Genomic DNA, 27,180 nt, shown 5'->3' with positions numbered 1-27,180 from the left:
GTCAGCATAGGGCATCTGCTTTAGGCCTGTGATTCTTCTAGTGAGGTATTTCTGCATCCTTTCCAGCTGTTGCAGATGTCTTGTGAGGTACATACCTAACATTCCAAGTTTACTTAGACAACTGTGCTTTCTTTCTGTTTTGTGGTGAACTCCATCAGCAGATAAAGGATAAAAATAAATGAAAGAATGTCATACAGAAGCCTTCTGTCTAAATTTATAGAACCTTGTCTTCCCCTTTGGGAGTGGAGCAGAGCAAAATTGTACCTCACAAACTTTAAATGGATGATTTCTGGAATGCCCCAGTTCCATAAAATCATATGTATACTTTTTTGATCTAGTCCAAGTTGTGGGAGGGAGGTTGAGCTGTGGCTTTCAGTGTCTGTGAGCATATATTGGTTTCTCCAGTATATGAGTCCATGTTATGCATATGTGATGATGATGGTCCACTTTCAGAGCCAAGCACTTTCTGCAGAATTGGTAGGCATGAGTTCCCTCCTTCTTTTTCTTGCATCAAATTTCTGCCTGGCAGTGTAAATGAATTAAAAGTTTGCTTTTTACTAAAACATATAGTTTTGTATTGCAACAATAACAGTGATGTAGAATATTTGCTTGGTCAAGTGGTTATCATATTTACTAACCTTTAGCCATGTAGAACTTACGTGGGTATACAGCATATCCAAACAACAAGAAGTTGAGTTAAGACACCTTTATAAAACGACAAAGCTTTCAGGTTAGAAAAACCCTTTTTCAATGTATCACAACCAGTACATTAAAAACGCCCTTATATATACAACACATAAGCTAAACAATCATGTGACCTGCAGCCACCATCACATGATCATTGTCAATATGAAAACATTTAACTAACATTCAAGCTAATAACATTCTCTATCTATTAAACATCTATTGAATATAATCATACAAAATATCTCCATTATACTAACATAGTAGCTAAAATCAACTTAATCTAGTTTGCTGTATTCTGTTTAAAACAGGCTTTAAAGATACTGCAGCATTCAAGCCAGGGGGCATGTCCGCTGATAGCCTGACTATCCAATCATATTCCCTGAGGTCCAATAGGTTGGATAAATCACCTCCTCTGGGTGATGCTACAATACAATCTAAAACTTGAAACTTAAAACAATGTTCACTACCTCTTAACGCAATGTGCTTGAACAATGCATTATTCTCATTTGAATGTCTAATATTAGACTTATGCTCCGTTATGCGTTCTTTAAGCTTTCTTGTGGTTTTACCCACATAGAAAGATGGGCACATTTGGCATGTTGCCAAATAAACCACATTGCTAGTTGTACAGGTGGCATAACCACGAAATTTATACTCTTTTCCTGATATAGGATGTTTAAATGTGTCCATTTGGGTCATATCACTGCTTTTAAGTATGTCATTGCAACAGTTGCAATTATAGCAGGAATATGTACCCTGCTTCATACTTATTTTTACACTATGTTTCATACTATTAAAATCTTTATAGCCAAGTATGCTTTTCAAAGTTCTCATATTTCTATAGCAAAAATAAGGTTTGTCGCCAACTATTGATTTTATATCATCATGTGCTAGTAGTACTTTCCAATATTTAAACAGTACTTTATTAATATTGTTCGACATTGAATTAAATGAAGTGATGAATCTCAATTTATTTGTAATCGGCCTAGTCACTTCCATAATGTTACCTAATTCAGGTGCCTTGTTGAAAATAGGTTCATATAGCCCTTCTCTATTAGATATTATATGTTCTTTTACATTTCCTAATAGATTCAAAGGGTATCCACTATTCTTAAATTCTCCATAGACTTCATCCATCTGTTTTAAGAAGTTATCCTGTTTTGAATTTAATCTACTAACTCTGGCCATTTGGGCCTTAACAATGCCCTTGAAGACGTGAGGTGCATGCATGCTGCTTGCATGCAAGTACCTACCGGATGCTACTTCTTTTTTAAATATAGATGTACTAATCTCTTTATTATTTTTCTTGAGTTCTACATCCAAGAAATTTATACACGTGTCTGATGCTTCTATTTTAAACTTTAAATAATTGGTAGTATTGCTTAATAAGGAAACATAATCTAGGAGATCTACTAGGCTTCCTTTCCAGAGTAGGAAACAGTCATCCACAAATCTCTGATAGAATAATATATTGTCATTCACAAAATGTTCGCCATTACCTATATGCTCCTTTTCCCATTGATAAAGGACAAGGTTGGCGTATGTATTTGCAACGGGCGTACCCATTGCTACGCCAGTTTGTTGTAAGTATATGTTATTATCAAATAAAAATATATTGTTTTTCAGCACTAGGTCCAACAGCATACATATATTTTCTACGTATCTATTTGTTTTCTCATGACCATCTGTCAGAAAACTTCTGATGGAATCTATCCCAATATCATGTGGAATGACCGTAAATAACGAGGTAATATCCATGACCACCATATAGATATCATTAATATTGCTAGCTGTATCTTTCATATCTAGATAGCATAATTTCAATTTTTCTAAAAAATCTACAGTGTCCTTAATTACAGTTTTACACTTAGATAGCAATGGTTGTAATTGCTTCTGTAGATATAAAGATATTGGCTCTGTAATCCAGCCTTTGCCGGATACTATCGGCCTCATAGGTGGTTTATCTATGGATTTGTGTACCTTAGGGACACCATACAATTGTGGAATTATAGGACACGGTACTGTGAAGAAATGAAATAAATCAAGTGTTATATCGTTTGACAATTGAAGCTCATAGATGCACATATTCACATAGGCTATATGTTTTTTAACATCTAAAGTTGTTATATGTTTAAATGCAGATTGATCTTCTAACAACACCATAACTGACTGTCTATACATGCAATCATTCATAATCACTATGGCACCACCTTTATCTGCTGCCTTAATAACGATATGAGTATTATCCATAAGTTCCTTTAGTGCTAGATGTTCAGAGTAAGTAATGTTAAAGGATTGATTAGTTTTCTTATTAGCATACAATCTTCTAATATCAAATTCACATAAATTGTGAAATGCCACTAGTACGGGTGGATATCATGGTATAAATACGCTGCGCCTTTTACAAATATTCATATCATAATCATTGGTTTTAAAGATTAGCTTAAGCGCTATAGATCTAACAAAAAGTTTCAAGTCAGTTAAAACGCTGACCATATCTTCCATTCGCGTAGGTATAAATCCAGTCCCTTTTTTAATAGAGCAATATGCTCCGTGCTTAACGTGAATGCTGATAGATTAATTATACCTGCCATTATCTCCTGGCTACTTTCTGTTGTTTTTGCGGACTATCATTTTTTCTTTTCAAATCCACATGTGGGCTATTATACCTCGTAGTAGTTCTTCCCCTTGATATGGATCTGTTTCCAGCTCTTTTTTCCTTTACGCGTTCTGCCTGCTGTAACTGGAACGGCTTAGCGAAATAACTAGTCAGAGTTTTCTGCGTAGCAAGTGTTGTCTGGTTTATCCGCTCTATCTGTTCACCATCCGTTACTTCTACATGGGCTTCTTCCACACCATGCTCCAATTTCGACATCCCCTCGTCAATTACTGATGACGTAGCTTGCTTCGAAGAACCGCATGCTTCGACTGATAAAGTTTGTTTGTCAGTCGTTGTAGGAATTAAAGGTGCAGTTACCAGTTCTGGAAAATTATCAAGAGAGTCTAATGATATGGTATTTGATGTTTGCTTAACAGAATTAAGTGTATCATTTGTTGTTAGATCAGAGGTTACATTTCTATTACCTCTGGTATTTGAAGATGTATCGTTCTTCGGCCAAGAAAAAATGTTACCCAACTGGTAGTCGGAAATGTCTCGTAACAGTTTTCTTTTTTTCACGACCTCCAAACGGTCGTCTAATCCACTTAGTCTGTCCATCATAGAATTATAAAACGTTTGCACACTTGAAAAGCCCGGTAGGGCTAGTAGTTCATCCTCCTTTGCAATAATCTCAGATTTTAACTGATTTTCAATATCAAGGAAAAATTTATTCATTAGAAGCATGTATTCTTTGCTTAATTTTAAATTTAAAGTTTGCCACTGCTTCAGTAGTTCCGGATATGCATTCCCGTAGGAAGGCATTTTCGTAATTCTTAGTCCTCGAGGGGCTATGCCCTGCTCCATGTACGCATCAAAACTAAAGCGCTGCCACTGCAGACGCTTGTACGTACCAACCTTCCTTTCTAGTGCCTGTATCCGACGTTCAAAATCCAACATACTTATGGAGGAGGCACTCTCTTTCATCACTGCTGGAATGGCGTTAGGTGTAAGCTTCAGAAGTGGATTTACTTCCTTCTCAAACAAGGATTTCAATCGATTTTGATAATCCATGGCTGGCTGGCTGCAGTGGGCTGTTCAAAGACCCAACCTCAGTGCAAAAATAGAATCACAATGAAGCAAGCACTGAAACAAAGTCCAAAAGAATCCAAACAACAAGAAGTTGAGTTAAGACACCTTTATAAAACGACAAAGCTTTCAGGTTAGAAAAACCCTTTTTCAATGTATCACAACCAGTACATTAATGTTTGTTTGAGAAGGAAGTAAATCCACTTCTGAAGCTTACACCTAACGCCATTCCAGCAGTGATGAAAGAGAGTGCCTCCTCCATAAGTATGTTGGATTTTGAACGTCGGATACAGGCACTAGAAAGGAAGGTTGGTACGTACAAGCGTCTGCAGTGGCAGCGCTTTAGTTTTGATGCATACATGGAGCAGGGCATAGCCCCTCGAGGACTAAGAATTACGAAAATGCCTTCCTACGGGAATGCATATCCGGAACTACTGAAGCAGTGGCAAACTTTAAATTTAAAATTAAGCAAAGAATACATGCTTCTAATGAATAAATTTTTCCTTGATATTGAAAATCAGTTAAAATCTGAGATTATTGCAAAGGAGGATGAACTACTAGCCCTACCGGGCTTTTCAAGTGTGCAAACGTTTTATAATTCTATGATGGACAGACTAAGTGGATTAGACGACCGTTTGGAGGTCGTGAAAAAAAGAAAACTGTTACGAGACATTTCCGACTACCAGTTGGGTAACATTTTTTCTTGGCCGAAGAACGATACATCTTCAAATACCAGAGGTAATAGAAATGTAACCTCTGATCTAACAACAAATGATACACTTAATTCTGTTAAGCAAACATCAAATACCATATCATTAGACTCTGTTGATAATTTTCCAGAACTGGTAACTGCACCTTTAATTCCTACAATGACTGACAAACAAACTTTATCAGTCGAAGCATGCGGTTCTTCGAGCGCTACGTCATCAGTAATTGACGAGGGGATGTCGAAATTGGAGCATGGTGTGGAAGAAGCCCATGTAGAAGTAACGGATGGTGAACAGATAGAGCGGATAAACCAGACAACACTTGCTACGCAGAAAACTCTGACTAGTTATTTCGCTAAGCCGTTCCAGTTACAGCAGGCAGAACGCGTAGGAAAAGGAAAAAAGAGCTGGAAACAGATCCGTATCGAGGGGAAGAACTACTACGAGGTATAATAGCCCACATGTGGATTTGAAAAGAAAAAATGATAGTCCAAAACAACAGAAAGTAGCCAGGAGATAATGGCAGGTATAATTAATCTATCAGCATTCACGTTAAGCACGGAGCAGATTGCTCTATTAAAAAAGGGACTGGGATTTATACCTACGCCGAATGGAAGATATGGTCAGCGCTTTAACTGACTTGAAACTTTACATTAGATCCATAGCGCTCAAGCTAATCTTTAAAACCAATGATTATAATATTAATACATGTAAGAGACGTAGCGTATTTATACCAATCTATCCAATTCGCATTTCAGTGGCATTTCACAATTTATGTGAATTTGATATTAGAAGATTGTATGCTAATAAGAAAACTAATCAATCCTTTAACATTACTTACTCTGAACATCTAGCACTAAAGGAACTTATGGATAATACTCATATCGTTATTAAGGCAGCAGATAAAGGTGGTGCCATAGTGATTATGAATGATTGCATGTATAGACAGTCAGTTATGGTGTTGTTAGAAGATCAATCTGCATTTAAACATATAACAACTTTAGATGTTAAAAAACATATAGCCTATGTGAATATGTGCATCTATGAGCTTCAATTGTCAAACGATATAACACTTGATTTATTTCATTTCTTCACAGTACCGTGTCCTATAATTCCATTAATTGTATGGTGTCCCTAAGGTACACAAATCCATAGATAAACCACCTATGAGGCCGATAGTATCCGGCAAAGGCTGGATTACAGAGCCAATATCTTTATATCTACAGAAGCAATTACAACCATTGCTATCTAAGTGTAAAACTGTAATTAAGGACACTGTAGATTTTAGAAAATTGAAATTATGCTATCTAGATATGAAAGATACAGCTAGCAATATTAATGATATCTATATGGTGGTCATGGATATTACCTCGTTATTTACGGTCATTCCACATGATATTGGGATAGATTCCATCAGAAGTTTTCTGACAGATGGTCATGAGAAAACAAATAGATATGTAGAAAATATATGTATGCTGTTGGACCTAGTGCTGAAAAACAATATATTTTTATTTGATAATAACATATACTTACAACAAACTGGCGTAGCAATGGGTACGCCCGTTGCAAATACATACGCCAACCTTGTCCTTTATCAATGGGAAAAGGAGCATATAGGTAATGGCGAACATTTTGTGAATGACAATATATTATTCTATCAGAGATTTGTGGATGACTGTTTCCTACTTTGGAAAGGAAGCCTAGTAGATCTCCTAGATTATGTTTCCTTATTAAATAATACTACCAATTATCTAAAGTTTAAAATAGAAGCATCAGACACGTGTATAAATTTCTTGGATGTAGAACTCAAGAAAAATAATAAAGAGATTAGTACATCTATATTTAAAAAAGAAGTAGCATCCGGTAGGTACTTGCATGCAAGCAGCATGCATGCACCTCACGTCTTCAAGGGCATTGTTAAGGCCCAAATGGCCAGAGTTAGTAGATTAAATTCAAAACAGGATAACTTCTTAAAACAGATGGATGAAGTCTATGAAGAATTTAAGAATAGTGGATACCCTTTGAATCTATTAGGAAATGTAAAAGAACATATAATATCTAATAGAGAAGGGCTATATGAACCTATTTTCAACAAGGCACCTGAATTAGGTAACATTATGGAAGTGACTAGGCCGATTACAAATAAATTGAGATTCATCACTTCATTTAATTCAATGTCGAACAATATTAATAAAGTACTGTTTAAATATTGGAAAGTACTACTAGCACATGATGATATAAAATCAATAGTTGGCACAAACCTTATTTTTGCTATAGAAATATGAGAACTTTGAAAAGCATACTTGGCTATAAAGATTTTAATAGTATGAAACATAGTGTAAAATAAGTATGAAGCAGGGTACATATTCCTGCTATAATTGCAACTGTTGCAAGGACTATATGCTTCTAATGAACAAATTTTTCATTGAAATTGAAAAAGAGTTAAAAGCAGAGATTATTTTTAAGGAGGATGAACTACTAGCCCTACCGGGCTTTTCAAGTGTGCAAACGTTTTATAATTCTATGATGGACAGACTAAGTGGATTAGACGACCGTTTGGAGGTCGTGGAAAAAGAAAACTGTTACGAGACATTTCCGACTACCAGTTGGGTAACATTTTTTCTTGGCCGAAGAACGATACATCTTCAAATACCAGAGGTAATAGAAATGTAACCTCTGATCTAACAACAAATGATACACTTAATTCTGTTAAGCAAACATCAAATACCATATCATTAGACTCTGTTGATAATTTTCCAGAACTGGTAACTGCACCTTTAATTCCTACAATGACTGACAAACAAACTTTATCAGTCGAAGCATGCGGTTCTTCGAAGCAAGCTACGTCATCAGTAATTGACGAGGGGATGTCGAAATTGGAGCATGGTGTGGAAGAAGCCCATGTAGAAGTAACGGATGGTGAACAGATAGAGCGGATAAACCAGACAACACTTGCTACGCAGAAAACTCTGACTAGTTATTTCGCTAAGCCGTTCCAGTTACAGCAGGCAGAACGCGTAAAGGAAAAGGAAAAAAGAGCTGGAAACAGATCCGTATCGAGGGGAAGAACTACTACGAGGTATAATAGCCCACATGTGGATTTGAAAAGAAAAAATGATAGTCCGCAAAAACAACAGAAAGTAGCCAGGAGATAATGGCAGGTATAATTAATCTATCAGCATTCACGTTAAGCACGGAGCATATTGCTCTATTAAAAAAGGGACTGGGATTTATACCTACGCGAATGGAAGATATGGTCAGCGTTTTAACTGACTTGAAACTTTTTGTTAGATCTATAGCGCTTAAGCTAATCTTTAAAACCAATGATTATGATATGAATATTTGTAAAAGGCGCAGCGTATTTATACCATGCTATCCACCCGTACTAGTGGCATTTCACAATTTATGTGAATTTGATATTAGAAGATTGTATGCTAATAAGAAAACTAATCAATCCTTTAACATTACTTACTCTGAACATCTAGCACTAAAGGAACTTATGGATAATACTCATATCGTTATTAAGGCAGCAGATAAAGGTGGTGCCATAGTGATTATGAATGATTGCATGTATAGACAGTCAGTTATGGTGTTGTTAGAAGATCAATCTGCATTTAAACATATAACAACTTTAGATGTTAAAAAACATATAGCCTATGTGAATATGTGCATCTATGAGCTTCAATTGTCAAACGATATAACACTTGATTTATTTCATTTCTTCACAGTACCGTGTCCTATAATTCCACAATTGTATGGTGTCCCTAAGGTACACAAATCCATAGATAAACCACCTATGAGGCCGATAGTATCCGGCAAAGGCTGGATTACAGAGCCAATATCTTTATATCTACAGAAGCAATTACAACCATTGCTATCTAAGTGTAAAACTGTAATTAAGGACACTGTAGATTTTTTAGAAAAATTGAAATTATGCTATCTAGATATGAAAGATACAGCTAGCAATATTAATGATATCTATATGGTGGTCATGGATATTACCTCGTTATTTACGGTCATTCCACATGATATTGGGATAGATTCCATCAGAAGTTTTCTGACAGATGGTCATGAGAAAACAAATAGATATGTAGAAAATATATGTATGCTGTTGGACCTAGTGCTGAAAAACAATATATTTTTATTTGATAATAACATATACTTACAACAAACTGGCGTAGCAATGGGTACCTCGGTAAATACATACGCCAACCTTGTCCTTTATCAATGGGAAAAGGAGCATATAGGTAATGGCGAACATTTTGTGAATGACAATATATTATTCTATCAGAGATTTGTGGATGACTGTTTCCTACTCTGGAAAGGAAGCCTAGTAGATCTCCTAGATTATGTTTCCTTATTAAACAATACTACCAATTATTTAAAGTTTAAAATAGAAGCATCAGACACGTGTATAAATTTCTTGGATGTAGAACTCAAGAAAAATAATAAAGAGATTAGTACATCTATATTTAAAAAAGAAGTAGCATCCGGTAGGTACTTGCATGCAAGCAGCATGCATGCACCTCACGTCTTCAAGGGCATTGTTAAGGCCCAAATGGCCAGAGTTAGTAGATTAAATTCAAAACAGGATAACTTCTTAAAACAGATGGATGAAGTCTATGAAGAATTTAAGAATAGTGGATACCCTTTGAATCTATTAGGAAATGTAAAAGAACATATAATATCTAATAGAGAAGGGCTATATGAACCTATTTTCAACAAGGCACCTGAATTAGGTAACATTATGGAAGTGACTAGGCCGATTACAAATAAATTGAGATTCATCACTTCATTTAATTCAATGTCGAACAATATTAATAAAGTACTGTTTAAATATTGGAAAGTACTACTAGCACATGATGATATAAAATCAATAGTTGGCGACAAACCTTATTTTTGCTATAGAAATATGAGAACTTTGAAAAGCATACTTGGCTATAAAGATTTTAATAGTATGAAACATAGTGTAAAAATAAGTATGAAGCAGGGTACATATTCCTGCTATAATTGCAACTGTTGCAATGACATACTTAAAAGCAGTGATATAACCCAAATGGACACATTTAAACATCCTATATCAGGAAAAGAGTATAAATTTCATGGTTATGCCACCTGTACAACTAGCAATGTGGTTTATTTGGCAACATGCCAAATGTGCCCATCTTTCTATGTGGGTAAAACCACAAGAAAGCTTAAAGAACGCATAACGGAGCATAAGTCTAATATTAGACATTCAAATGAGAATAATGCATTGTTCAAGCACTATGCTAAGAGGTAGTGAACATTGTTTTAAGTTTCAAGTTTTAGATTGTATTGTAGCATCACCCAGAGGAGGTGATTTATCCAACCTATTGGACCTCAGGGAATATGATTGGATAGTCAGGCTATCAGCGGACATGCCCCCTGGCTTGAATGCTGCAGTATCTTTAAAGCCTGTTTTAAACAGAATACAGCAAACTAGATTAAGTTGATCTTAGCTACTATGTTAGTATAATGGAGATATTTTGTATGATTATATTTAATAGATGTTTAATAGATAGAGAATGTTATTAGCTTGAATGTTAGTTAAATGTTTTCATATTGACAATGATCATGTGATGGTGGCTGCAGGTCACATGATTGTTTAGCTTATGTGTTGTATATATAAGGGCGTTTTTAATGTACTGGTTGTGATACATTGAAAAAGGGTTTTTCTAACCTGAAAGCTTTGTCGTTTTATAAAGGTGTCTTAACTCAACTTCTTGTTGTTTGGATTCTTTTGGACTTTGTTTCAGTGCTTGCTTCATTGGTATACAGCATATGCCATCTTTCTGCCCATTAAGGAAAAGCAGTAATGAAAAGTACTTAATGTTAAGTTGTCTATCTCGCCTTCTTTCTTGCTTGTTAGGATCGGAGCCGACTCGGCCATCTTCTATAGCTCGAGAGCTGTTTACTGGCTCGAGGCTACCCCTTATCCCATGATGCCTAGTGCTAGCTACCCAGATCTCGTTTGCTGCTTCAGCTGCGAGGTTCATTGTTATTGGCTCAGACTCGTATAAGTTTTATTATACTACTTTTCTGTCAGATTAGGGTTTTTTTTTTGATAGTTTATTGTTTCAACATAGTCGTTAACTAGTTTGTGTTGTTTAGTGTAATTGTAGTTTTCCCTTAGATTAAGTTAGAGAGTTCTTCCCCTCCCCCCTCCCTCTATCCCTCTTGTAGGTAGCGTTTTAGTTTAAGCTTTTCTTCCTTTTACTTCCTAGGTAGCCATTTAAGTTAGGGGCTTCCTAGTTTAAAAAAAAAAAAAAAAAAAAAAACTATCTTAACTGTAGTTTATTGTGTGTTTTTTGTTAGTGTCTGTTAGTTTTTTGCTGTTCGGCCCTTTGGCCAAAAAGAATTCAGTGTAGGTGCAGTATTTCTCTAGCTGGATATGTCTAAAGAATCCAAGGTGTCTGGATTCAAGAAGTGTGACTCATGCTGTCAGAAAATGTCTCTGACAGATGGGCACACTTCTTGCATCTATTGCTTAGGCGTAGTGCACCTGCAGGACTCTTGTTCTGTATGCCATGCGTTCAGCCCAAGAGTTCTGCAGGAACACAAAAATAAGCTTATTTTGAGGGATCTTCTTAAGCCACAGGATTCACCAGCCAAGACTCAGCCGGTGAAATCTCCTAAACCGACCAAATCGTCGGCTCCCAGCTCGGAGCCATCATTGGCCCAAGCCTTACCTACTACTTCAGTTCCGGCTGGAACTGAGGAGACTGCCTCCCCGTCGGCTGCACCAGTACCTTCGTAGTCATCACAGACCCAAAAGAGGCCGAGGTCCCCTTCTCTAGAGTCTATACATTCAGCTCCTCGGTCTCCCCTGTTGCAGAGTGACCGCAGTCACAGATCCTCTCACTCTTCTCGGTCCTCTAGGCTCTCGGATCACGACATGGAGAGTGGTCAGTAGGTTGTTGAAGTTGCAGGCACTGGCCAAAATGTTATCCAGCCATCCTCAACAGGTGTTGGCTCCGTCCACTTCCATCGATGTTCCTCCTCCGACTCCATTGAGCTTGGAGCCGGAGTTTGTTGGGGTTCAAATCATGGAACTGTCGGCACCGATAACGATTTCCCCTTCGGTTCTGTCGTCGGCTCCGATCCCCTTGATGGTGCCTTCCATCGAGGAATCTGGGCGCCGAGACTCCCTCGTCGGCTCTGAAGGAGCGAGTGGCATCGGACCCTTGTCCTACCCCGTTCTCCCTGTTGGAGCGTCAGTGCAGGTGAGCTCGGCTCCTACATCGGCCTCGGAGTTGTCTCCATCGGTGCAGAGGAGGATTCCGGTTTCCTCGGAACCAGAGCCTTCTCTGCATCATGCAGGGATGCCTTCTATGTCATGAGGAGTGTACTGGCCGCTGAGTCAGCTCCACATTCGACCCCACTGGCTCCATCCCCTGTAGTGCCTGCGTCAACCTCTGCCCCCCTCCAGACTCCAAGCGTGGGGAACCGGCGCTCCAGAGCACCCCATTGGGTGTTTCCTCTTCTTCCGAGGCCTCCCCTGATCATTCAGAGGAGCCCCCTCGGATCAAGAAGTGCAAGAGGAAGCACATTGACTCCCCTGAGTCTGTCACTCTGGATACGGATTTGGATGAATCGGAAGGGTCCCCGAGATCCCCCTCTGAAGATGTTTCCTTTTTGGACATCCTAGAAATGCTTAAGCAGAGGGGGAACTGGACTGCCCTAGCCCCTACCGAGGATGAATCTGTATTCCTGGCTGCGTTCCGTTCCCGACCTTCCACCTCCTGTGTGTCTCCACCCTTCGATCCACTAATGTCAGTGGTCAGCCCCGGACACAGTGGAACCAACCCCGAGGAGACCCGGCAAGTTTATCACTGCACCCCCTGTTAAACAGTTCCTTACTAAGGGTGTTCCCGTAGATGCCATGGTGGTAGCAGCGGCCACTAAAATGGAGCTAGCGGAAACTTCTTCCTCTGTCCATCCTCCTAACAAGGAGTCTAGGACCATGGATAGATAACGGGAAGTGTATGTTTGCTTCAGCGACATTTTCCATGAGGTCGCTGAATTACTTATGCCATTTTACCAGGCTTCAGAGGGATCTCCTGAAAGAGCTTGGAGATGCCCTCCAGGATCCATCAGCTGAAGGGGCTTAAGCTAAAGTGGCTTCTCAGCTGGTGACCCTTAACTCGGTAGTTAACTCCTCCATGAGGCTCATTTCCTATGTAGCCGATGGTGCGAGTAGAGCCGCAGGTACAGGGGTGGCCCTCAGGAGACAAGCATGGATATGGCTATGTAATTTTGCGGAACCTTTTAGAGCGTCATTCATCAACACTCCCTTTGATGGTTCATTTCTTTTTGGACCACAGGTGAAAGACACTCTCACTAGGTGTGAACAGGAAGGCAAGACTCTCTCTGCCATGGTAGTCCGTTTTTCCACTCCTTCCAGACCATATCCCAAAGGTCAGAAGAGTGGTAAAATGTGGTTTCAGAAATCCCAGGGAGCCTCGTCTGACACATGTAGTGATTTTTCCTCCAGGGGCAGAGGAGGAAACAACAACAGATGTCGCCCTCTGGGCAGAGGGCGTCTGCAAAACCAGGACAGCAGAGAATCCTTCTCTGACAAGCCCTTCCAGCATCCCTGAAGGGTTGCCTGGCTGCCCGCCTCTGGAGGCAGTCGGGGGAAGACTTTCACTGTACCCAAAAGCCTGGCAAAACCTAACGCGAGACAAATGGGTACACTCAATCATATCCGGAGGATATACATTTCCCTTCTTCCAACCTCCCTTACCGTCAAGCAAATCCCTACGAGATGTTCCACCCAATCTGAGGGCCCAAGCAGTCATAGAAATTTCAAGACTGCTAGAAAAAAGAGTCATCCAGGAAGTCCCAGCAGACCAACTCGGATCCGGAACTTACTCAAGGTATTTTTGGTACCAAAAAAGACAGGGGACTGGAGAACAATATTGGATCTCAGCAGACTAAACAAGTCTGTTCAAAGAACAAGGTTTCGGATGGTCACACTACAGTCCATTCTACCCTTTTTGAGGCAGGACAGTTGGATGTGCTCAATAGATCTTCAGGATGCGTACTATCACATCAAAATGGGCAGGCGCTCCAGGAGATTCCTTCGCTTCCGGCTGGGAGCCAGTCATTACCAGTTCAGAGCTCTGCCCTTTGTTCTCACCACAGCCCCCAGGGTGTTCACCAAATGCATGGCAGTAGTCACGGCTCACCTGAGGCGTCAATGATTCCAGGTGTTTCCTTATCTAGATGACTGGCTCCTTACTGCTACTACCAGGCATCAACTCCTTCAAGCCAGGGACTATACAATTACAATTTGTGCCCAGCTAGGCATTACTATAAATTTTGAAAAATCTGCCTTGTTGCCCTGTCAATCTATTACTTATATAGGAGCAGATTTAGATACAATAAGTATGTCCGCAAGGCTACTGCCAGACAGGGTGGCCACGATTCGGCAGCAAGTTCATATCCTCATGCAATGCAAAAGGGTACAAGTCAGGTTGGTCCTTCAAACTCTGGGTTCCATGGCAGCGGCAATTCTTCTGATACCTCTGGCCTGTTTTCACATGAGAATCCTTCAGTGGCTTCTCTTCACACAGTGGTCCTTTCAACAGTTCCCCATGTGTCACATGATCATGATTACAGAAACATGCAAAAGGCACCTTTCCTGGTGGATGGTCTCCTCACTAGTGTCTCAGGGCAGACCATTCATCCAGCTTCCTCCAGTTGCCACAGTGACTACGGATGCCTCACTGATAGGGTGGGTGGCGGGGCATTATCAGGGCAGGACAGTCCAAGGCACTTGGCAGTATCACGAGTACCATCTGCACATAAATGTCTTGAAGATGAGAGCCGTGCTCCTAGCATTGCAAGCACTTCAGGACTCCCTCCCTTCCGGGACCATTGCAATTCAAACGGACAACATGTCAGTAGTGTGGTACATCAGCAAGCATGGCGGAACCAGGTCCTACCCCCTATGTCGAGAAGCACTCAAACTCTGGCAGTGCGATTTCCTCCCAACGATTTCTGATTGCAACGCACATCCCTGGGAAGTCCAATGTCATAGCGGATAGGCTCAGCAGAGCTATACTCATGCCTCACGAGTAGTTTCTGAATCAGGTAGTTGCAGATCTGATCTTCCGCAAATGGGGACAGCCTTGCTGTGATCTGTTTGCCACCCCCTTCAACAGCAAATGCAGCAACTACTACTCCCTTTTACCGCCTCCCGGTCACCCTCCCAGAGACGCTGTAGTCCACAATTGGCCTCAGGGACTTCTTTATGCCTTCCCGCCGTTCCCTCTTATACCCAAACTCATACAGAAAGCTATATCGTTGGGTTGCAAAATGATCCTCATTGCTCCTTACTGGCCTTGACAGATTTGGTTTCCGTTCCTGCACCGTTACCTCCTCGAGCAGCCTTGGACTCTGGATCCTATTCCAGACCTGCTGATTCATCAATCAGGAGAGCTGCATCGATCCCTCCAAACACTCCAGCTCACAGCTTGGTTGATCCAATTCCAATCCTAGCCAGGCTTCCCAGCATTTCCCCGGCTGTGCGTGAGATTATTGTCTCCTCTCACAAATCTGCTACTAGGAAGACGTATGCCAGCAAATGGAAATGTTTCTCTTGTTGGGCAGAGACTAGGAACATAGATCCCTTTTCAGCCCGAGTTCACAAAATCTTGGAGTTCCTAACAGAGCTTTTTCATTCTGGGTCCGCTTCTGCCACAATCAGGGTTCAACTAGCGGCCATCTCTAACTTTCATGTCTGGTTTTCTAATCTAAACATTATGTCTCATAAGCTGTGTAAAGCTTTTCTCAGAAGGACTACTCTCCTTAGGCCCCCAGTGAGAGATCCCCCTCCTCCTTGGGACCTTAATTTGGTACTAACCTCCTTGATTATGCCCCCTTTTGAACCGGCAGCATCCTGCTCCTTTAAGTTTCTATCTTGGAAAACTCTCTGGTAGCTATTACCTCAGCCAGACATGTCTCGGAACTTCAAGCACTAAGTGTTCGTCCTCTGTACTTAGTTTTTCATAAGGACAGGGTTGCTCTGAGAACTAATGCCTCCTTCTTTCTGAAAGTCTGCTCAGAAAATAATCTAAACCAATCCATAGACCTTCCTGTGTTTTTCCCTAACTACACCAACAAGGCAGAATACAAATTACACCTTTTGGATGTTCATAGACAATTGCGTTTTTACCTGCATAGAACGAAGGATATAAGAAAGTCGGATCAACTTTTCCTTTCCTATGCTAGGGGCAAACAGGGTCTTCCAGTCTCCAAAGTGACCCTGTCCAGGTGGTTGTCTCACATTATTACCTTAATCTATCAACTAAGAAACAAAGAATTGTCTACCAAACCGAAAGGTCATTCTACTAGGGCTTTGGCCACCTCTGTAGTCTTCCAGTCTAGGTTGCCCATGGACTCTATCTGTGCCTCGGCCACGTGGGCAAATCCTCATACCTTTATTTCTCATTACAAGTTAGACATGATCTCCAGGAGTAGAGCTAACTTTGGTTCCACTGTTCTGAAGAGTCTGTTCCAATGAGCCACCCAGGATCGTAGGTGCTAGGGACGCTGTCCCAACAAGAAATGAAGGCGAGATAGACAACTTACATAAAGAAGTTATGTACCTACCATAACGTTCCATGTTAGTTGTCTTCATCTCGCCTTCTTACTTGCATCCACCCCTCCATCCCCCTATCCTATTGGACCGAGAGGTGTTTAAGTTTCACTGGCTGAGTGTTCTCTGGTTTGTTTCCTCTACTGATTTGGAGGTTATAACAGGTAGGTTTAACCCTCTGCTTGGAAGGGTTTCATTCCATAGCTATGGCTGGCATTAGCTATTTCAAACGAGATCTGGGTAGCTAGCACTAGGCATCATGGGATAAGGGGTAGCCTCGAGCCAGTAAACAGCTCTCGAGCTATAGAAGATGGCCGAGTCGGAGCCGAGGGTCGGCTCCGATCCCAAAAAGCAAGAAAGAAGGCGAGATAAAGACAACTAACATGGAACGTTATGGTAGGTACATAACTTCTTTTTGTGCCATGTGTGACCTTTCTGTATTGTTGTAGATCTTTCTGTATGTATGTTAGCATTTTGTTTTCTTTTATCTTAAGGAACATATTCAGGCCTTGTGTGACAGAAAACATAACCTTGACAAAATGGTGGAAATGTTAGAAAAGAAGGTAAAGGATATGGAAAATACTGCACAGAATAAAGAGGTTAGTAGCAACACTAACTGAAGATTTAAATGAGTAAAATATAAACGTAATGATATAATTGTTTCTGCCATGACTCCGTACTTCAGTCTAGCCTATTGCTGGCATCACTATGACAGTAACTTGTTTCAATACAGTGAAAGGGAGCAACACTCTGACCACAAGCAGTCAGTTGCCATCATCTTGCAGCTTTCTAGGTGCTTTCTGTTTTGTCCTGATCCAAGGAAATGAATGAAGAAGATCTAGAATATGGTATGCACCGACTCTGCTATCAGATGATTTATAGCTATCTTTGTCATGCTCAACTGGTGCAGCTACCTCTGTGTACTGTTAAATGTGCTGAGGGCTTCACTTTTGCATAGAAGTGATAAAAGACCTTGAATGTCCACAAGGAACTCAGGTACTATTTGGACAAGACAATTTTAGAATCTTGGACTCATTTTTTATTTCTTTTGAGGGCAAGTAAAAAGGACAAGCAAATAGTTTCTAGGTAGCTGTCTCAGGCTATTTGACGCTTTTATTCTTATCATGGAGAAAGCCATCCTGAAAATGTCAAGTCTCACTTCATAAGCTGCGCCAACTTCTGAAGCATTTTGGAAAGGAATGGGCGCTATATATCTTTTAGAGGCAGCTACCGGGTCATAAATGCACCCTTTCACTAAGCTCTATAAAATGTACTCAGTTTCCTAGAGCCTGAACAATGTTTGCTATAGCTATACTCCAGGGCCTTCTGGACTCTGGCCTTTCTACCTACACCCTTGTTTCCTAAGCTTTGGCATTTGTTCCGCATAACAAAATGCTACCATAACAGTGATCTAATGATGAACATAGTACAGTTATGTATGTTAACTTACCATAACAGTAGATGTTTGAATAGATCACTGTTGCAGTACTGACACCATTTCTCCTTTCCTCTTTTTATTTCCTGTCTTACCCTGACCAGGATGGGGTCCCTGTCACATTTGATGTTCTTCATATTAAAAACTGCTGCAGTAATCTCAGCTATATAGGTTATTTCCTGCATAGGATATAACAGCTGGACAGCTTTCAGAGCTTCAGGGCTCCTTCCACGCACCCAAACTGGTAGTCAGCTTGAGCTGACTGGACTAAAAGGGCAGGTTTGGATGTCAAGCTCTTCATAGCTTTCATGCCAACTGAGAGAGGAAGACTAAGCCATTTGAGAATATTGCTAGGAAAAGTAAAAACTGCATGTTCACATTTTGACATAAAAAGTACATAAAAAACAAGAGCGATGGAAGGAGCAGCTACTGTAACGGTGATCATTTGAATATCTACTGATATGGTAAGTTTACTTTCAGAACGGTACTATTTTCTTCATTTTGATCACTGCTGCAGTACTGTATTTCCATATCTTAGAATGAGTGGGAGGTGTAATGAGAAGGATCCAGGAGCCCCTGAAGAATGGTCCTAGCAAAGCCTGCCCATAACCAGAAAAATGAATCTGGTTTGTAGAGCTTTGTAAAAGTATGCACATAGGATCAAATTGCTGTTTCTAGAATACTTCTAGAGTCTAACCCATTCCAATAAGCCATAAATCAAGCCTAGGCCCTGGTAGAATGAGCTTTGACCCTGCTTGGCATAGTTTCTTTTGCAGTGGGAATAATAAAAGGTAATATACACTGAAAAAGCTATTTAGGAATAGTCTGCTTTGACCCAGGTTGTCCCTCCTCCTTACCTTCATAAGAAATGAACAACTGATCAGAAGTTCTGAAACATTTTGTCCTTTAAAGATAGTACCTGAGTTGTCTGTGGACATTGAAGGTATGACATATCCTTTTTCTCTGATTTTTGCATTCAAGGCTGAAGTGGAGGGGGGACCTGATTGTGGGACTGCATAGGGTGCCGTAATGCCTAGCTTCAGTATTTGGTGCCATCTTCTGCAACCTCGTGGTCAGAAGTATAAACATGCATGCAGTTTCTATCTACTTTAAACTTAAGTATAAAGAGACAGTATGTGCAGTCTTCAACTGACAGTATGCTGTTTCTTCACATCCTCCTTCTGTGTTACCCTGGGTGGCAGTTTTCACCTTGGAAGGAAATAACCACTGACAAGTGGGCACTACAAACAGTAGCTTAACACTGCACAGTAAAGTTCTACAGAAACTGAAAGCTCATTCCATTTCACACAGTCCATCACTTCAGCTAATGCAGACTGTATTTTTTGTATCAGTTATTGCAGAAGTCAGCAATACAGTGGATGTTCATTCTATCACAGTAACCCTTAGGCTACATGGGTTGTCTTACTGACAAGGAAACAACTGGCCACCTTCATAAATCTCTGGCTTCCCCCATTTCTTCACTGTGTCTGCTGATTGGTTAATCCCAAGGAGGGAAATCAGCAGTCAGAGTGAAGCTTCCTTCAATACTTTCTTGCCTTCTTGAGAGGAATCATCTCTTGGGCTTCACAGGAACAACATTCTGCTAAGAGCTTCATTTTTGGCAGCTGTGTCCCCAATGGAGAACACCTTCACTCAGAAATTATTGTTGTTTTAAGAAAATATTGCTGTATTTTATTTTTATGACTAAAGGCAGTACTTCCCGTTTAAGAAATCATGTAATCTGATATTTATTTTCATATGATTCGACACATGGATTGTTGGATCCAATCGGCTCTGACCTTGGCACCATCTCTGAAGCTTCATGGATCTGGGACTCTGGCTCTTCCCCTACCCATAGTTCCTTCTAGTCCCCTTAGCACCCTAATCTCATTTGTCATCTAAAGGATCAGATATGTTCTGTGAGGGCTCTTCATTCGGAAAGTGTTCTTTTAGTGTTTCATTAGTATCTCCTCCTACTGAGAGGCTTGACTCTCCAGATTCTATTTTTCTTTCTTTTTTTTTTTGTCTGTAGGCTTATAAATATCCCCCAAAAATAATTACATAGTTTAGAGTTAGGTAGTAAGATAGTTGCTTGTAGCTTTAGATATATTTTATTTATTTATGTATGTATGTATGTATGTATGTATTTATTTATTTATTTTTATGTATTTTATTTTAAATTTGTTTACCAGGAAGATCCGACTGGGTAGAGGAGCCCATTTTCAGTGGATGCCCGGAGAGAAAATCTCCACTACCATATGTATAAATACATTATCTGAAGTAGCGTTAATTAACAAGACAAATGAAAATTGATATACAGAAATAGGGAAAGTTACATTGTTGACCCAGCAATACTGATCATCATGTGTGATGCTATGATACACAGGGTTTTTGGCAAAAGTATAGCATATGATGTGATGTTGTCCTGTCTTGCCTTCATTCTGTACTGGTGGATTCAGAACTGATCCTTGGTTCCAACTCGACTGTTTACAAAAGCTCGTGGTCTCCAACTAGCTCGTGGCTTACTCCCTATCCCATGATGCCCTAGGGAATTCCCCAAATCTCATTTGCCGCTAAACAGAGCAGGTGTTTCACAACTGTCTCTGGCTAAGTTTACCTTTAAATTGTTATAATACCTTTTAAAACTTGTAATGTTATGTTGTCCTAGCTCGCCTTCATCCTTACTGATTGGGTTCGGAACCGATTTTTGGTTCCGACTCGGCCGCATACTAAAGCTCGAGGACTTCCACTGGCTCGTGGCTGTATCCCTATCCCATCAGGCTCTAGTGAAGCTCCCCAGATCTTATTTGCCACTAAACAGATTGGAGGCTTCCATCTTGGCTCTGGCTAAGTGACTGACCTTTTTACATTTATTATCATAATTTTCCTGTTTTACTTTAAATTAGAGCTATTGTTTCTCTTCTTGAAGTATTTTTCCCTTTACTTAACAAATTCACTGCTGTGTTGTTGCTTTAGGCCATCCTTTTCTGTTAAGGCCTTCTTTTTTCCCTATCCCGATTAAGTTTCTTATTGCTGTTGAAGAAAAGTGTCAGCCCATTTAAGTTAGAGGGCTGTTGCTGCCCGTTTTAGTTAGAGGGCATCTTATTTTTGTTCTTGTCTTATAATTTAGTAGTGTTTTTTCTTCACTGTTTAAAGGAAATAGCATTAGCCCATTTAGGTTAGAGGGCTTCCACTGCCTGTTTTAGTTAGACGGCTTCCTAACCTTGTCTTTCCCTTCTTAACTTAGTAGTTAAAAAAAAGTTTATATATATATATATATATATATATATATATTTGCACTATAGTAGCAACCATCCATACCATCAAAAGAAAGGTTTAGTGAAGGGGCAGGCTATATGGGTGGCAAAAATGTCCTCAGACATAATAGAACTAGACCACGAGTTTGATCTTTTGAAGAAAATGTTTATAGATAGGAAACATCCTTTGAAGATGGTGGATAGTATATTCGTGGAAGTAAGGAAAGGTTGGGGTACCAAATATTCCCCACTATTGGGGATGGAGTTTACAAACCAAAACAGCAAGGTGGGGGACAATAAATATGAAAAAGCCCCGGTGTTGGAACATAATGTTTATTCCCAAGACATTAAGGAGGTTATAAAGAAGAACTGGAGTATTTTCAAGGTTAACAATGAAGTCTCCCAGTTGGTTGGGCCTGAGACCTTGTTTGTTAGTAAAACCAGTAGGAATTTTAAACAAATCCTAGAAAATAGTAAACAAATGGATAAAAAATTTGGTAATGGTATCACACCTTGTGGTAACTGTGCATATTGCAGTTACATTATTAAAGAAAAAACAATTATTTTGGAGAATGTTTTACGCACTGAGGTGTCCTTTGTGAAAGGTAATTGTAGTACCAATAAACTGGTATACTTAGCAAAATGTGATAGCTGCTCAGGATACTATATTGAGCAGACAGAGAGAGCTCTGACATCAAGGATTTATGAGCACCTCTATGAGACCAGGAAGAAAAGAGAAGTTAATGCATTGTATAGACATTCAGTGATGTGCAACAATTTTGTTAATTTTAGATGTTAAGTTGTCAATCTCGCCTTCATTCTTGCTTGATGGGTTCGGAGCCGATCCTCGGCTCCGACTCGGCACTTGCTAAGCTCGAGAGTCACTTTTACCAGCTCGAGGCAGCCCCATATCCCATGATGCAAGGCGGTAAGTACCCAGATCTCGTTTGCCGCTTCGCTGATGAGGTCCTCCTTTTACCAGCTCCTGGTAAGTGATTTATACACTACTGTTTTTGCCCCCTTTTCTTCTTAAACTTTAAATTTAATAGTTTTAGACTAATTTTAGTACCTTTCTGACTAGAATTTCCCTATCTCCTTAAAACTTTTAGTCAGACATTCTCCCATCCCATCCCCCCCTTGTTAGGGTGTGTGTGTGTGTTTATGTGAGATTAGTCTTTCCCTTTGGGATATTATTAATAATAATTTCTTGGACAGGTGTTGGGTGTGTGTGTTTTTTACACCATGTCTAAAGAAAGGGTCTCAGGCTTTAAGAAGTGTGACTCGTGCTGTCAGAAGATGTCTCTGACAGACGGTCACACTTCTTGCCTATACTGCCTGGGACCTCTCCACCTGCAGGACTCCTGTGCTATATGTCATTCTTTTAGCCAGAGAGTCCTGCAGGAGAGAAAAAATAAATTGATTTTGAGGGGCCTTCTTAAACCGGAGGGCTCTCCGGCTACGTCGGCCCCGACTAAGACTTCTAAGTCTTCCAAGGCCCAGGCTTCTGTTCCTAAGCCTGCGGCCTCGGTTCCGACTCTTTCAGAGTCGAGATCGGCTCCGGCTGGAGCCGTTCCTAGTTTACACAAATCCTCGGCACCGATGGCTATCGGTGCCGATACTGCGGTCACATCGGTGTCGGCTCTGACTGGCTCCGACCACCATGTGGCCCAGGCTTCGGTGTCTGCGCCGACCGGCTCCGACACCGTTACTTTTGTGTCTGTATCGGCTCCGGCTGGAGCCGATACATCGAGACCTTCCGTCGGCGCCGAAAAGTTGTCGGCTCCGACAGTATCAACGGTTTCGTCAGCTCCGATGGTTCCTTCGAGGAAGAGGTCCAGGTCCCCTTCATTGGAACCGATACTGTCGGCTCCGGCCTCTCCTCTCCTCTCCTCTCGGAACGGAGCCATCGGAGCCGATCATCCAGGTCATCCAGGCTTTCTGACCATGATTTAGAGAGGGTGGTCAGTAGATTATTAAAATCACAGGCACTGGCCCAGATGCTACATAGTCCGTCTCAACAGACAACTATTAGTCCACACCCCATTGCAGTTCCTCCTTCGACTCTACCCCAGAGTTTGGAGTTGTAGTCTTCGGGAATGGTTTCTGCTATGGCTGAGGGACAGATACCCCCTTCTGCTCCTTCAGCCTCTACTCTTATCTCCTCTTTGAGACCTTCCTTAGAGGGATTCGGTGGTCGGGCTTCCCTGGTCTCCTCCGAGGGGGTTGAGTGGCATCGGACCCTTGTCCGACCCCACTCTTCGCCTTGGAGCCTCGGCCTTGGTGAGCTCGGCTCCGACATCTGCCTCGGAGCCTTTCCTTTCGGTGGGTCCTGGAGTTCCTCGTTCTTCGGAACGGGTTCTCTCGGACCCCCATGGGAGGGGAGCCTTCGAGGTGATGAAGAGTGTGCTGGCCACTGGTCTCAGTCAGCAGTCTGTTCCCTTAGCTCCTCCCTCTATGGTGCCTGTCGATATCTCTGCCACTTCTCTTGCTCCCGGACCCAGAGATCCTCCGCCTCAGGTTTCCCCACTGGGAAGAACCCCCTTTTCCGAGGATTCTCCTGATCAGTCAGGAGATCCTCCGCGAAAGAGGACCTGTAAGAGGAAACACGTAGACTCCCCCGAGTCTATCACTTCAGATACTGACTTAGATGAGTCAGAGGGATCCCCAAGATCCCCCTCTGAGGATGTCTCCTTTTCAGACATCCTAGAACTCCTTAGACAGAGGGGAAACTGTCCCACCAATAATCCCTCTGAGGATGAGTCAGTATACCTGGAGGCGTTTGGATCTCGGCCCTCCACCTCCTGGGTGTCTCCGCCTTTCGACCCCTTATGCAGGTTATTGCTCGAAAGGCGTGGGCTGCTCCTGACTCTGTAGAGCCAGTCCCTAGGAGGCCTTCTAAATTTATTACTGCCCCGTCCGACAAGCAATTCCTCATGAAAGGTGTCCCTGCTGATGCCATGGTGGTGGCGGATGCCACTAAGAAGGAACTTGCAGATCCTTCCGTACCTGTCCATCCTCCTAATAAGGACTCTAGGACCATGGATAGGTATGGTAAGCGGATGTTCTCTTCAGCGACCTTTGCTATGCGTTCGCTGAACTACCTATGTCACTTCACCAGACTCCAGAGGGATATCCTTAAGGAGCTAGGTGAAGTAGTACAGGATCCTACAGCTGCAGGGGCTGAAGAAAAAATTGCTTCGCAGCTAGGAACCCTTAATTCTATTGCTAACTCCTCCATGTGACTGATATCATATGCTGCAGATGGAGTCATATGCTGCAGATGGAGCGAGTAGGGCCACAGGTACAGGTGTGGCTCTTAGACGCCAAGCCTGGATACGGCTCTGTAATTTTGCAGATCCCTTTAAGGCGTCCTTCACAAACTCTCCCTTTGACGGGTCAGCTTTGTTTGGCCCTCAAGTGAAGGAAACGTTGACCAGGTGTGAGCAGGACGGCAAGACTCTTTGTGCCGTAGGGGTCCGTTTTTCCACCCCTTCTAGACCTTACCCCAAAGGACAGAAGGGTGGCAAAATGTGGTTCCGCAATCGCAAGGAGTCACGCCGGATTCACGTGGTCAGTTTACCCCTAGAGGCAGAGGGGGTAACAATAACAGACGCCGCTCTAGAGGCAGAGGGGGTCCACAAAACCAGGGAAGCAGAGAGTCTCTCTCTGACAAGCCCTTTCAGCATCCCTGAGGTGTTGCCCGACTGTCCATCCTTGGAGGCAGTCGGGGGAAGACTATCGCTGTACCCAGAAGCCTGGCGTTCCCTCACTCAAGACAGATGGGTACAGTCGATCATATCCGAGGGTTACAAGATTCCTTTCGAGGAAAGTCCATTCTATCACTCAAATTCCCTTCCAGATGTACCACCCGGTCTAAGGGAAATTGCAGAGTTAGAAGTCTTAAAACTACTGCAAAAAAGAGCCATTCAGCCAATTACAACAGACCATTCAGAGCCCGGAATCTACTCAAGGTTCTTTTTGGTCCCCAAAAAGACGGGAGACTGGAGACCAATATTGGATCTCAGCAGACTCAACAAGTCTGTGAGGAAGACAAGATTCCGAATGGTCACTCTTCAGTCGATTCTGCCCTTCTTACAGAAGGACAACTGGATGTGCTCAATAGATCTTCAGGATGCGTACTATCACATAAAAATTCACAGACGCTCCAGGAGATTTCTCCACTTTCGGCTGGGGTCCAGTCATTTCCAGTTCAGAGCCCTGCCCTTTGGTCTCACTACAGCCCCCAGAGTGTTCACCAAATGTATGACAGTGGTCACGGCTCACCTGAGACGTCAAGGATTCCAGGTGTTTCCGTATCTTGACGACTGGCTCCTTTCAGCCACCACCAGGCATCAGCTTCTTCAAGCCAGGGATTACACAATAAATCTTTGTTCTCAATTGGGCATCTCGATCAACTCCGAAAAATCATCCTTATTGCCCTGCCAGTCTATTACTTTCATAGGCGCAAACTTAAACACTGTTCGGATGTCAGCTACCCTTACAGATCAAAGAATCTCAGACATTCAAAGTCACGTCAGGATCATTCTAGCCAGCAAGAAGGTACAGGCCAGAATGGTTCTAAAGGTGTTAGGCCTCATGGCTGCGGCCATTACCCTTCTTCCCCTGGCTTGCTTCTATATGCGCCTTCTTCAATGGATGTTGTTCACTCAGTGGTCTTACCAACAACTTCCAATGCGTCACCAAATTTTGGTGACACAGATTTGCAAGAATCATCTTGCTTGGTGGATCACTTCTCCCCAGATTCACCAAGGCAGACACTTTGTACCCCCATCCCCGGTAGCCACTGTCACTACGGATGCCTCCCTGATCGGGTGGGGGGGGGCATTATCAGGGCAGGATGGTTCATGGGACGTGGCAACCTTTCGAATACCACCTGCACATAAATGTCCTAGAGATGAGAGCAGTGCTTTTAACGTTGCAAGCCCTCAACGACTTTCTTCCCTTAGGGACAATTGCAGTCCACACAGACAACATGTCTGTAGTTTGGTATATCAACAAACAGGGCGGAACCAAGTCATACCCCTTGTGTCGAGAAGCGCTCAGACTTTGGCAATGGGCGATCTCCTCTCATCGGTTTCTGGTAGCAACGCATATCCCTGGGAAAACCAACATTTTAGCGGACAGATTGAGCAGAGCTATTCTCATGCCTCACGAGTGGTCTCTCAAACAATCTATAGTGGAAGAGATTTTTCTGGAATGGGGTCGCCCATGTTGCGATCTTTTTGCTACTCCCCAAAACAGCAAATGCCCAGACTTCTTCTCTCTCTTCCCACTGCCAGGCCATCCCCCCAGAGACGCACTGACCCAGGATTGGCCCCAGGGACTTCTTTATGCCTTTCCTCCATTTCCTCTGATCCCTCAAGTTATCCAGAAAGCAATCGCTTTGAGAGCCAACTTGATTCTCATTGCTTACTATTGGCCTCGACAAATTTGGTTTCCGTTCCTTCATCGTCACCTTTTGGTGCAGCCGTGGCATCTGGACCCAGTGCCAGATCTTCTGATTCACCAATCCGGTCAGCTGCACCGGTCTATCCCTTCTCTCAACCTCACAGCATGGTTGCTCCACTTCCTTCCTTAGCCAGGCTTCCTATGATCTCTAACCCTGTTAGAGACATCATAGTAGCTTCCTTAAAATCCTCTACCAGGAGGATTTATACTAGCAAATGGAAACGTTTTTCTTATTGGGCTAAAGCCAAGAATATTGATCCCTTCACTGCTCCAGTTCAAGCAGTTTTGGATTTCTTAGCGGAGATTTTTCACGC

The 27,180-nt window shown here is 41.8% G+C and overlaps 1 protein-coding gene across 1 annotated transcript in view; it reads left to right on the top strand.

The window, feature by feature from the left end:
• Positions 1 to 27,180, top strand: part of LOC122805771 (synaptonemal complex protein 1-like) — a 5,909,626-nt gene that overhangs the window by 2,092,808 nt on the left and 3,789,638 nt on the right. The window contains exon 9 of the mRNA XM_044076039.1: positions 17,200 to 17,304. Coding sequence (XP_043931974.1) covers positions 17,200 to 17,304 — 105 coding nt within the window. The remainder of the gene's footprint in view (positions 1 to 17,199; positions 17,305 to 27,180) is intronic.

The sequence above is a fragment of the Protopterus annectens genome, chromosome 7.part0 (genome assembly GCF_019279795.1).
Source record: "Protopterus annectens isolate FY-2018-M chromosome 7.part0, PAN1.0, whole genome shotgun sequence".
NCBI classification, from domain to species: Eukaryota; Metazoa; Chordata; order Ceratodontiformes; family Protopteridae; genus Protopterus; species Protopterus annectens.
Note: the sequence above shows the minus strand (reverse complement) of the source record. Positions and strands in the feature narration are given on the sequence as shown.